The 12,560-nt window shown below is 43.9% G+C and overlaps 1 protein-coding gene across 8 annotated transcripts in view; it reads left to right on the forward strand.

The window, feature by feature from the left end:
- Positions 1 to 8,299: 8,299 nt before the first annotated feature.
- Positions 8,300 to 12,560, forward strand: part of SYNRG (synergin gamma) — a 60,630-nt gene continuing 56,369 nt past the window's right edge. For all 8 annotated transcript variants that reach the window (XM_075074098.1, XM_032779360.2, XM_075074099.1 and 5 more), the window contains exons 1-2: positions 8,300 to 8,361; positions 9,727 to 9,845. In XM_075074098.1, coding sequence (XP_074930199.1) covers positions 8,325 to 8,361; positions 9,727 to 9,845 — 156 coding nt within the window. In that variant the 5' untranslated portion in view covers positions 8,300 to 8,324. The remainder of the gene's footprint in view (positions 8,362 to 9,726; positions 9,846 to 12,560) is intronic.

Below are 12,560 nucleotides of genomic sequence, written 5' to 3' on the forward strand. Positions count from 1 at the left end.
GCCTATCTTTACTACCCTGCATAGACCCATGGAAATCAAGGATTTATTGGAAATCAGTGGGACTCCTCAAAGCAATAATATTATGCACATGACTATGTGTTTACGGAATAGGGCCTACATTATGTGATGAGGACATCTGGGTGTCAGGATGTAAGAAGAGACCAACCAAACTCAGTACTTGCAGTCTTTGTAGGGTGTCTATGGGGTGACATCCCATCCCCAAGGAGGGCAGTGTGGGTTTTTCTACAGGGTCTCTGCAGGGTGTCTATGGGGGCACATACATCCCACCCCCGAGGAGGGCAGTGCGGGTTTTTCTATAGAGTCTCTGCAGGGTGTCTATGGGGGCACATACATCCCACCCCCAAGGAGGGCAGTGTGGGGTCTCTGTAGGGTGCCTATGGGGTGATATACATCCCACCCCCAAGGGGGGCAGTGCGGGTTTTTCTATAGAGTCTCTGCAGGGTGTCTATGGGGGGACATACATCCCACCCCGAGGAGGCGGCAGTGCGGGTTTTCTATGAGCTCTGCAGGAGGTGTCTATGGGGGCACATACTCGCACCCGAGGAGGCAAGTTGCGGGTTTTTCTATAGAAGTCTCTGCAGGGTGTCTATGGGGCACATACATCCCACCCCGAGGGGGCAGTGCGGGTTTTTCTATAGGGTCTCTGCAAGGGTTGTCTATGGGGGCACATAAATCCCACCCCCGAGGAGGGCCATGCGGGTTTCTATAGGTCTCATGCAGGGTTCTATGGGGCACATACTCCCACCCCGAGGAGGCAGTGGGGGTTTTTTCTATGAGGGGTCTCCTGCAGGGTGTCCTATGGGGGCACATACATCCCACCCGAGTGAGGGCAGTGCGGGTTTTTCTATAGGGTCTGGCAGGGTGTCTTGGGCGGCACATACAATTCCACCCCCGAGGGGGGCAGTGCGGGTTTTTCGATAGGGTCTCTGCAGGGTGTCTATGGGGGCACATACATTTCCACCCCAAGGAGGGCATGCGGGTTTTTCTAAGGGTCTCTGCAGGTTGTCCTATGGGGAACATACATCCCACCCCGAGGAGGGCGGCGGGTTTTTCTATAGGGTCTCTGCAGGGTGTCTATTGGGGCACATTACATCCCACCCCGAGGGGGGCAGTGCGGGTTTTTTCTATAGGTGCACTCGCAGGTTTATGGGGGCACATAACTCCCACCCGAGGAGGGCAGTGCGGTTTTTCTATAGGGTCTCTGCTAAGGGTGTCTATGGGGCACATACATTCCACCCCAGGAGGGCGTGCGGGGTTTTCTATAGGGTCTCTGCAGGGTGTCGTATGGGGGCACATTACATCCCACCCCGAGAGGTGCAGTGCGGGTTTTTTCTATAGAGTCTCTGCAGGGTGTCTATGGGGGCACATACATCCCACCCCGAGGAGGGCAGTGCTGGTTTTTCTATAGGGTCTCTGCAGGTTTGTATACAGCTATACGGTCACAGGGTCATGCGATTACATCCCACCCCCGGGAGGCAGTGGCGGGTTTTTCTATAGGGTCTCTGCAGGTGGTTCTATGGGGGCACATACATCCACCACCCCGGAGGAGGGCAGTTGCGGTGTTTTTCTATAGCGGTTCTCTGCGGTGTCTATGGGGAGGCCATACATTCCACCCACGAGGGAGTGCAGTGCGGGTTTTCTATAGGCGTCTCTGCAGTGTGGTCTATGGGGGCACATACATCCCACCCCGAGGAGGGCGCAGTGCGTGCGTTTTTCTTATAGGGTCTCTGCAGCCGGCTGTCTTGGGCAACATACATCCCACCCCCGAGGGGGCAGTGCGGGGGTTTTCTATAGTCTCTGCAGGGTGTCTATGGGGGCACATACATCCCACCCCGAGGAGTTGGCAGTGCGGGTTTTTCTATAGGGTCTCTGCAGCGGTGTCTATGCGGGGCACAAAATCCAACCCCGAGAGGGCAGTGCGTGGTTTTTCATAGGTCTTGCAGGAGTGCTGGGGGCACATCCACCCCCAAGGGGGGCCAGGTGCGGGTTTTCTATAGGGTCTCTGCAGGGTTTATGGGGGCACATACATCCACCCCCGAGGAGGGCAGTGCGGTTTTTCTATAGGGTCTTTGCCAGGGTGTGCTATGGGGGCACATACATCCCACCCCAGGGGGCAGTGGCGGTTTTTCTATAGGAGTTCTCTCAGGGTGTCTATGGGGGCACATACATCCCACCCCCGAGGAGGCAGTGCGGGTTTTTCTATAGGATCTGCAGGTGTCTATGGGGCACATCGATCCCACCGCCGAGAGGCAAGTGCGGGGTTTTCCTATAGGGTCTCTGCAGGTGTCTATTTGGGGCACAATACATCCCACCCCCGAGGAGGGCAGTGCGGTTTTTCTAAGGGTCCTCTGCAGGTGTCTATGGGGCACATACATCCACCCCGGTCAGGAGGCAGTGCGGGGTTTTCGTATAGGGTCTGCAGGGGTCTATGGTGGGGCACATAACATCCCACCCCCAAGGGGGGCAGTGCGGGTTTTTCTAATAGGGTTCACCAACCGCGGCAGTCTAGTCGCCCAGAGGGCCTGCACACGCTGTCTGGGGCAGCCGCAGGGGAGTCGAGGCCCGCCCGGCCCCGGCCCGCCTGCGCAGAGGGCGGGGGGGGAGGCCGCTCCGCCCCGGAAGCCGGCGGCTCAGCTGACAGCGGCGGCGGACCGAGCGGGAAGATGGCGCTGCGGCCGGGAGCGTGGAGCTGGCCAGCGGCCTGGGGCCGCGGAGGGCGGAGTAGCGGGGTGCCGGAGCCGGCAAGCGCTGGACCGCCGGGTAGGTGGGAGAGAGCGGGGGCCAGGCAGTCCCCGGGGGCTGGGCGGGAGTCGGGGTCCGGCCCGGCTCCAAGCTGGGCGGGGCGGGGCGCCTGTGGCAGAGATGGGGGGTGGGTCGGGTAGAGCTCGGGGCAGGTGCGGTCGATAGATGGGAGAGGTGTTGGGTTGAGGGGCTGGGGCATGGGGCGGTGAGGGGCGGGCTGGTGGGTCTGACTTGGGGTGGTGGGGTGGAGGGCTGGGCGGTGAGGGGCTGGGGTTTAGGGGTGGCTGGGGCGCGTGAGGGCGCCGGGCTGGGGCTGGGAGTCTGGCTGGGAGTCTGGCTGGGGTATGGTGGAGGGCCTGGGGCGGGAGGGGCCGGCGGCTGGGGGGCTGACTGGGGCGGTGAGGGGCCGGGGCTGTGGGGGTCTGACTGGGGTGGTGGTGGTGGTAGGGCTGGGGCGGTGAGGGGCTGGGTTTAGGGGGTGGCTGGGTGGTGAGGGACTGGGCTGCGGGGGTCTGGCGGGGGGTATGGTGGAGGGTGGGCGGTGAGGGCTGGGGTTAGAGCGGCATGGCTGGGTGGTGAGGGTGGGGTGTCTGACTGGGGTGATGAGGGGCTGGGGATGATGGTGGAGGGCTGGGGCGGTGAGGAGTCAGGGCTGGTAGGGCCTGACTGGGGTGGTGAGGGGCGGGTGGTGGTGGTGGAGGGCTGGGGCAGTGGTGAGGGACTGGAGGTGTGATTGGGGCAGTGGTGAGGGGCTGGGGTTGGACTGTTTGGACAGTATGGGAGGAGAGGGGTTTGGCTTGCTTGTTCACTTTGTTTTTTCCTTGTCTAAACACTGTGCCTCCATGTTTTTGGTTATGGGGTAGTAAATGTAGCTTACGGCAGGAATGGGATAGTTTGTGCATGTTGTGGTGTGTGTGTGCGGGGGGCCCTGCTGTGACCTGTTTGTGTGGATCCTTCTCTCACTCCCCTATTAATGTGGAGGAGGCTTCCTGCTGTCAGCACCACATGAGGCAGAGTGGAGTGGTTGTGGTGGGAGAAGGAGAAATTGGAAAATGAGAGATTTTGTCACCTCTGTGTTATGTTTTGGGTGGAATTGGAGTCTAATCTTTGTATTTGTCCTTTCAAACTGGGAATTGGTTAGATTTTTCTATTTAAGTAAAATATTTATAGGCTTTAAGACTATAGCATTTTTCTGTGAAAGGACGGAGCTGTAGGACTGAGTCAGTCTGCCTTTGATAAGTGACATTGTATTAATCAGATATTCCTAGATACTTAAGTAAAATCCTACCTGCTTTGTGTTATCATCGAAGTTCCAATGGCATTTCTCATACAAGCAGACATTTGCCTTGGTGACCTTCACCAAAATCACACACCCATACTTATGTAGCGTGCTTTCCTCCACCTGTCTGCCAGGTTACCACCCTCCACATTAGAAGTGTCTGCATTTCATTAGAGCTCCTGGGTATGTAATTTGTAAGGCACTTCAGGATCGCATAGAATGAGAAGCGCAACAATATATATAAATCTGAAATATAATTATTTTGATCTGCTACTTAAACATCCATCCTTTCTTTACAGCAACATTGTCAATTTAGAATTATGCATTGTGAACACTTCTACTTTTGTAAACACCTACCTTACTAATGAGACCCTAGATTGTGAAAAATGAGAGGATTCCAATTTACTTGTCACTATGCTTTTTGTAGCTTTATTCAATTCTCTGAGCTTAGGTGATGAAAATCAATGAAGTCAGTTTCATTATGGCTTATAGTTAGTTTCACTTAAAGGGTCTTGAGGCTTCTGAGTTAGAAACATGGTATGAAAAACACTTTCACCATGTCAGTATTACTGCTTTACAGGCTCTGCACTCATTGGGACGTATGGGTACAAAAACTCTCAACTATAGACACAGTCTAAGAGTTTGAGTTGGGGAAAAAGTTCATCCTGTAGTTTGTTGCTGTTCTAGAAGCTATCACATGGATTCTTTATAGTAAAATCTGAATACAAAAGAAAATAATTTCTTTTCTTTATCCTACTGTTTGAGTGAAACTAATTGCTGGAGCCCAGTATCTGCGATTAGAGTACCTATTCTGAAAAACTTACTGTTGAATGATACGATAATATTAAAGTGATACTCCCAGTGGTATTAGGCTATCGTCAAAGATTTTTTGAGGAAGTTCTGCAGGATATTACTGCTCTTGAACTTGGTCACAGAGATCTTCACTTTCTCTTTTTTACATGGTAATGCTCTTTAACCACGCTTCTGTTCCTTATCTCATATACAGCGCGTAGTGAAATAAGTGTGTTGAATATCTGTATGTTTCTGCATATGTTGCATTTTAGTGCTGTGTCATCAAAAGTATTACTTCCTGCTTCTATAAATTTAGGTGTTTGGATACAACACCAAGTACAGTTGAAATATTTACAAATAAATTATATACCATTGTGTAGAGTAATATTGAATATGAAAGTATTCTGGAAGGACATGCCTGATAGAAAGGAGCTGTAATATGAGTTTTATAAAATGGAACCGTGGGCTATTACAAAGTATAGATCATGCTCATTGCATTTAGAATTGATTTTCAGATAGTTAATCTCCCCTTTAATCCCAAGCCAGTGTAATGCACAAGGCAGACTAATAATTTTAGCGCAGAACTTCTGGAAATGAGTCAGTTCCATCTTTCACTTTTTTCATATTGATATAGGATGTCTGTTTGTTCAATAAGTAATTTTCTTGTTAATTTACAAAGTTTTTATAGGGTAAAATGTCTTATTTAAGAGTAAATGAACTGAAGTTGCTTAGACATTGTTCACATTAGTAAACAGTAACTGATATTTTTTAAAAGTATGTATCAGTAACTTCTTCCTGTGACTCCCTAATGATTCAGTGTCTGGGAGTTTTTGTTTGTTTTAACTTGATATGTATTTTCTCTTCTGTTTGTGTGTGTATATTTGAATAGCTATTTAACACTTCTCCTTATACAGATATATAGATACATACATGTATACAGACACATCTTCCATACCAGAATTCCTGATGTTTTATATTTTCTCTTATTGCTAAAAAGTAGCCAAATGTGTAACTAAATCTTTGACTGAACAAGGTCAATAGTGAATCCTAACATATTCAGAATTTTGATTCAGAGAAACCAACTTTTTCATTTTTGTTTATTTCTGACAGTCAGCCTCTAATTAGCTACAGTTTTTACAGATGCTTATAAATAAATCACCACTTAACTCTAGAAAGGGATAAATATTTAATGGTCTGGCCTTTATTTGCTTACAGCATGTGCTGGTACCTTAGTGTGCTTGTCCAGATTACATTGCATTTCAGTTAAACTACAACAGAACCTTATTTCTACCACCAGAATCCTCACAAGGCAGAAAAAGGGGATAATTTAAAATAGTTGTGGATACTGTCTTTGATACAAGTGCCACCTTAAAATGTATACCTCTAAAATAGCATTAATTACACTAATTATTAATTTCCTTTTTGTATTTATCTGTAAATTGGGCCCTGGAGTGAATAATTTATACACGAGAGAAAGGTGATAGGTGTAGGTTGAAAACTGCATGTTTCTGAACTTCTGTATAAGTTTTATGTAAGTATATTGTTGGCAAAAATTGCTATCTTAGCAGCTGTGGAAACTAAAAGATCTCGATCCACAGTGGAAGCAAAATTCAGGCTGCAATCTGACTGTGCCGCATTGTTTTGTCAGCATGTCTCAGCCTTGATGTTAAGGGAACCACAACTAGGAGCAAGAGGGAAGTTTAGTTGTTGGCCTCTCTGCTGTGACTTGAGACAAGGTTGCCAGCTAATGCCTGCTGTTTTTTTTGTGATGTCAGTACCCCTCCACCCAGAACTGGACTGAAGCAACCAAGCTTGTTTCACACAGGTCACTGAACATTCATCAGTTAATAACAGCTTTTGGTGACAACTGACCTGGGTTGGGTTCTGCTCAAGCACTCCAGTCCCAGTGCCTGCTTCTAGATTTGGCAAAACATCCCTATGCAGATCACTCTCCACAGGGGCTGTAGGAGACATTTCTGTTAATGGAGAATCCTAAAATTGTGGTGGTGGTAGGGCCTGACTTACTAACTTATTCTTAGTTAGGTACATGTGTATGTTAAAGTTGTGTGAATGGAGGAATTTAATGTGTGATCTAATGGTTAGGGCAGAATGAAAAGATGAGGAACTAAGAGTATCGTGAGTTCAAATTTGAAGTTATATTAATTATTTGTATTACTGTAGAGCTTAAGAGCCACAGTCATAGACTAGGGCCCAGAAATAAAGGGTAATACAGATTGTCTGGGATACTGTGTGTTCTCAGTTGTAGCTAATTATGATTGAACTCTGCATTACACATAGATGTTGCGTAGTAAGAGCACACAGGCACAATAAGGATTCCCGCTCTTTTACATTTACAAAACACTGAATTCAGTGTCGGTTTTGAAGCATTATGAGCAGATCTTTGCTATGTCATTCCCTCTTCACTTTCTTTAGTCTGTCACCTGGCCTCTTGACTAACCCACTTGGGCTGAGAGATGTTGAATGTCTGTAAGCTTCTCTCTCTCCAGAGTGTTTGATGTAAGAAGTTGGTTGGGGCCTGAAGAAGGTTCTTGGTTGGTAAATTATTGCTGCATCTGTTTCAGAGTGAGTTGCAAACAGTATTGCTAAACTAGGTCTCCTTTTTTCTCTCCGGCAAAGCTGATGTTTATGCTTCAAAGTGGGGACAAGACATGGCGCTTATAATTTCAGCTGAATTTTTAACACTGATTTTTATCTTTGTGCACTTGGTCTTTGATATTTGCTGGAATGTGTTTCTCTCCCTTTCGGTGTAGTTGTTTCCTTTTAAATGGGAGCAGTAGAAAATTAAAGCACGAAGAACAGGAAATGGACACTGCAATGTCTTCTAATTCTTGATATTTAACAGGAAAACACTTTTTTCTTGGATAGTTTTATTTCTTTGTGGAAAAACTGTTATGAAGGAGCAGGGATAAGTATGTTCTGATGCAGCTAATGATTCTGCTGAATCTGGATACTTATTCATCCTGCAGCTCTAAAAGGCCTTGCCTACATTAGGAAATTGACCCACTGCTGACCCAACCTTAGCCAATGTTGAAAACAGCTCAGCTGGCAAAATAGATAGATCAAAACCATTTTGAGCACCATTACTGAAAATGAGATGTGGTTCTTCTTAGCCTCGCTCTATATAATAAATATAATAATAATAATAATGCTGAAGATGGTTTTATTATCGCATTAACACGTCCAGTGAACCTTTCTTCAGCACTGTTTCAGGTGGATCCTTGCTGATAATCGTTATCAGCAATTGTTCTGATTTCTAATGGAGAAAGGAAGGTTCTGTGGTTAATTCTGTGGGTCACAGCTTGGGAAAATGTTTTGGACTGAGCAAATGAGGCAGTTTGGGATATAGTACTGCAGTGGGAGTCAAAGACCTGGGGTAACTTTTGCATTCTCAGTAGCTCAGTCCTTGAGCAATTATTTAGATACCAAGTCATAGGCTCATGCTTTTATTTATTTATTTATTTTCAGCTTTATGTTTCCTGTAGCAGGTGGTATCGGCCCACCAGGAGGTAAGTATGAACTTCAGATTCTGAACATTTTAGTTGCCCTTTCTTTGTGTAGAAGTTAATGTTAAGCAATCTAAGTCAGATATATAGTAACTTTGCATTCTTTCCTGAAGTTTAGAATTGGGAATAATAAGCTCACCTGTTAGCTCTGTTTTTCACTTCTTCCCTCCTACTCAGTAACATTAATCTGAATCTTATATTTTTATTTACAAAATTTCCCATATAACTAATATTGGATCTCATTGGGAAGGCAGTGTGCTCTGTAGGTTAGAGCAGGGGATTGGGAGTCCGAACTTCTGAGTTCTGTTCCTGACTGTCATTGAATTACTGTATGAACTGGGATAAGGTATTTAACTTCTGTGTACTTCAGTCTACCGGTCTGCATGCCTATATCATATGGGTGTTGTAAGGCCTAGTAAATAATTGCAATGCATAGTCAGAATCTTGAACAAGAGGCATGGCATAAGTGCAAAGTATTATTAAATTAAGAAACCTCACCTTAAATAATTTTTATTCTTATTCCTCAGTTACTTGTTTAACTAATGGAAAATATGGGAATGGGAGGACATCCTTTCACTTAGTACTGATTGGCTCAGTAATATGCTGCTGAAGCTTCACTGATAATTCCTGAGCCAATTGCATCCTTTCTCAGGCAATTGTACCTGTAATGTTAAATTACCCATGGCTATAATTATTTTACTGGCAGTGACTATATTGTAATCAGTCTGTGTCTGCTAAGATAATATTCTAAAAATATTACATCTCTGTTTTAATCCTTTTAGTTTTACTCAATGAATTAATACATTTCTGGCTGATTTGTCCAATCTTATTTAAATCAAGCTTTTATTGAAAGATGTTTCAACTGGTTAAACCTTTTACGTGGGGTAAACACTCCTGTGTGCACACAAGTTGTCCAGTCAACTGAGAAGGTAAAACCTTCGCTGTGGACAAAATGTATCAATAATGCCTAGACAGTCGTATGAACTATGTTATAAGAAATAATCCTTTCAGGAGAATCGTGGAATGGGCTACTAGCACAAGTTGGTTATTTTTTGGAAACTACAGTTTTAAAATCAAAGAAGGGAAGAAAATCCCAAGTTTCTTTCAAAGAGCAGTTGAGATGGAAGAAGCGCCCTCAGCTTAACTTGTGACGATGTCCTGGAACCTTCTTTTCTTAAAATGCAAAATCCTTTTATTGCTGCCTATGTTGTAGTCATTCTATGCACCAAATCACCCTTGAGTAAAGAGCCCTTGTATTAACTTATGCAGAACTGCCAGTCGCTCCTTCCTTTCCTCTATCTGTTTAATTTGAAAGATGAACTTTAGAACCAATTGGGGACTTAATCAGTGTTTAATGTTCCGCTGTAGGTATGATTCCTATTCAACAGCCAGGATTTCCGATGGTATCTGTCATGCAATCTAATATGCCAGGCATGATGGGAATGAATTACGGCTCTCAGATGTCTCCTGGACCGATGAACATGCAGGTACGTGAGTAACATTTGTTTTCAGCAGATGTGAAATGAAATAGATACTTGAATGTATGTGTCAGTAAGGCTGTTGACAGCTGACAGAGGCCTCTGAAGTCAGAAGTGTCAAGGGTTCTGCCGCTGCTGCGGTGGAAGGATAGTGGAGGAGGTGGCCTCAGAATGAAGAGATGGACAGTAGCCTATAGGCAGGTGTCTTTATTGCATTGCATTATTTTGGCTTCCCAATCTTCTCTCTGAAAGCATTTTATAATTGCCATGATACTTGTGTCCTTGTGATCTGGATAAGTAGCTTGGGGAGTGGGTGAGGCAATGGGAGCTCAGTGTGCATTATTCACTATCGTAGCTGAGAGCAGTAATGAACAAGGGTATGGGGGGAGAAGACGTTGGGTATTGTAGTTTGCTCTTAGATGTCAGAACTTGGACTTCCACTTCTTGTATCTGTTGCTGCAGTAAACACTGCTAAGAGAAAGGCCCTTCTGCAGGAGGGAAGATGGCTCTCAGCAGTAATGGAAACAAAACTCTCAGTATAAGAGGGAGGTTGAAAACCATTCCTTGTGTTAAATATTCCTGATGCTGCCTTCACTATGGTTCAGTGTTTAGTGTTAAATAGCTTCTATCATCTACAACTCCAACAGCACACTCTTTTTGTCTTTTCACCTTGTTTCACCATTCCTATTTTCTTTTTTCTTTATATTCATAACTATTCACTGTCTACCAAAACAGTATATTATCCAGTGTTTGAAATGAGCTCTTTATAGGGAACATCCATTGGCCTGTGTTCATTATATTTACTATGATCACCCATGTTGTGATTTCAGCTTTGTACGTTTTTTGTCATTTATATATACTAGTTACCTATAGAATACTGTAAGCATATGTGGCGGTTCACAAATTAATCAAACAAGGCCTCAAGGCCTCAGGGAACTGCGAACATTTTGGACATTTTAATACTGTACATTTCCTCTCTTTTGATTAAATCAGTTTTCCAAATTGTTTTTCCTCCTACAGTTTTGGTATTGAATTTCTTTCCTTTTTGCACACTTGAAGTAACTTTCCTCCTACATAATTCCTCATAATCTTCACAAGGTTTCTTCCCACGCTGTGTGTGTGTGGGGGGGGGACGTGCATTTTGTATTGCTAATTGTTGAGAAGTAAGAGTAAAGTATAGTGCACAATATGATGTGAGGAACTTAACACTTGGGGGCGGGGGGTTGATATATTTCTTCAAAACCTTCTCATTTGTTTATCCTCTAGTGCCCACCACTCTTACATGTAAATCTCCACTTGTCTAATCATGTAAACATTAATCTAATAAAGTTGAGTTAAATAACAAATTGAATATAACTATATTTTTGCCCCTTATTTGCTTTAATGGATAACGAATTTTACAAAACTTCAGAAGAAAAATATATTTTTCAGAGCATTTGGTTAGAAATAATAAGATAAAACATTTACTGCTTTCACTTTGTGTGATTTTTGAGTACATCAGCAATGGTAACAGTAGCTTAATTTATGGATGAAAATCTCATCATCCTGGATTACAGAACCATTGACATAACAATATTTCATTACAGTTTTTATATTTCATAGGGTAGTTTCAAGCATCAGCTACCTAATAAACTTAAGTGACATAATATAGTCCTTACGTTAAAATAAAATGTTGTTTTGTTCAAGGGAACCTGAAAACAAGTGTTAAAGCTGTGACCCAACTGAAAATGGACTGGTCAAAGATCTGTCCATACAACTAGCAATATCTTGTTAATGTTCATTAACTTAATCAATGCATGTATAAATTGATCCTGAAAACATAATTGTTTAGGAAATGGTTATATTGGAATATATGTAAAAGAATGTCATAACATTTTAAGAAATAAATTTTATAAAATCACTAGATTTTATTTCCTAAATCAGTGAAAATAATAATTTACCCAACAAGAAATCTTGTTTATGAAATCTTGTGTGTGTACTTACACATGCATTTTATACAAAAGGATCCAAAAGTATTTGACACACTTGACTGACTGTTCAAACTACATGTCTAGGAATTATTTTGTACACCGCTTGTGTGGAATGTGAAGTTTTTTTAACACAGCACAAACACTGCACAGTAGTTTAGGATAGGAAGAAAAGAAGAAAATAATACTGAAGTTAAAGAGGAGACACTTTGGGTCATGACACTTAGAATCATAGAATGTCAGGGTTGGAAGGGACCTCAGGAGGTCATCTAATCCAACCCCCCACTCTTGAGAAAAGTTTCATAGATTTTTTATTTATGTAGTGAGGATCATGATTTTTTTTGTCCAGAAATCCAGCACCCTCCTACTACCGTCCAGGACAGTGTGTCTCAACCTTTCCAGACTACTATACCCCTTTCAAATAAATCAATTTAAATATAAATATTGTACTCCCATTTCAGCTTATACTGAATAACAATAACAAGTTATTGTCTGTATGAAAATTTAGTTTGTTCTGACTTTGCTAGTGCTTTTTATGTAGCCTGTTGTAAAACTAGGGAAATATCTAGATGAGTTGATGTACCCCCTAGAAGACATCTGTATATCCCCAGGGGTATGCAGACCCCTGGTTGAGAACCACTGGTCTAGGGGCATTGGTTCAGTCCTGACTGAGAGGAATGCTACCTGCTGAATAACCAGTGCTTTTTTTTTTTTGCAGTGCATAGCACCTGAATTGTCTCTGGAGGTCTTGTGTGCA

This window comes from Chelonoidis abingdonii, chromosome 20 (assembly GCF_003597395.2).
Source record: "Chelonoidis abingdonii isolate Lonesome George chromosome 20, CheloAbing_2.0, whole genome shotgun sequence".
Taxonomy (NCBI): Eukaryota; Metazoa; Chordata; order Testudines; family Testudinidae; genus Chelonoidis; species Chelonoidis abingdonii.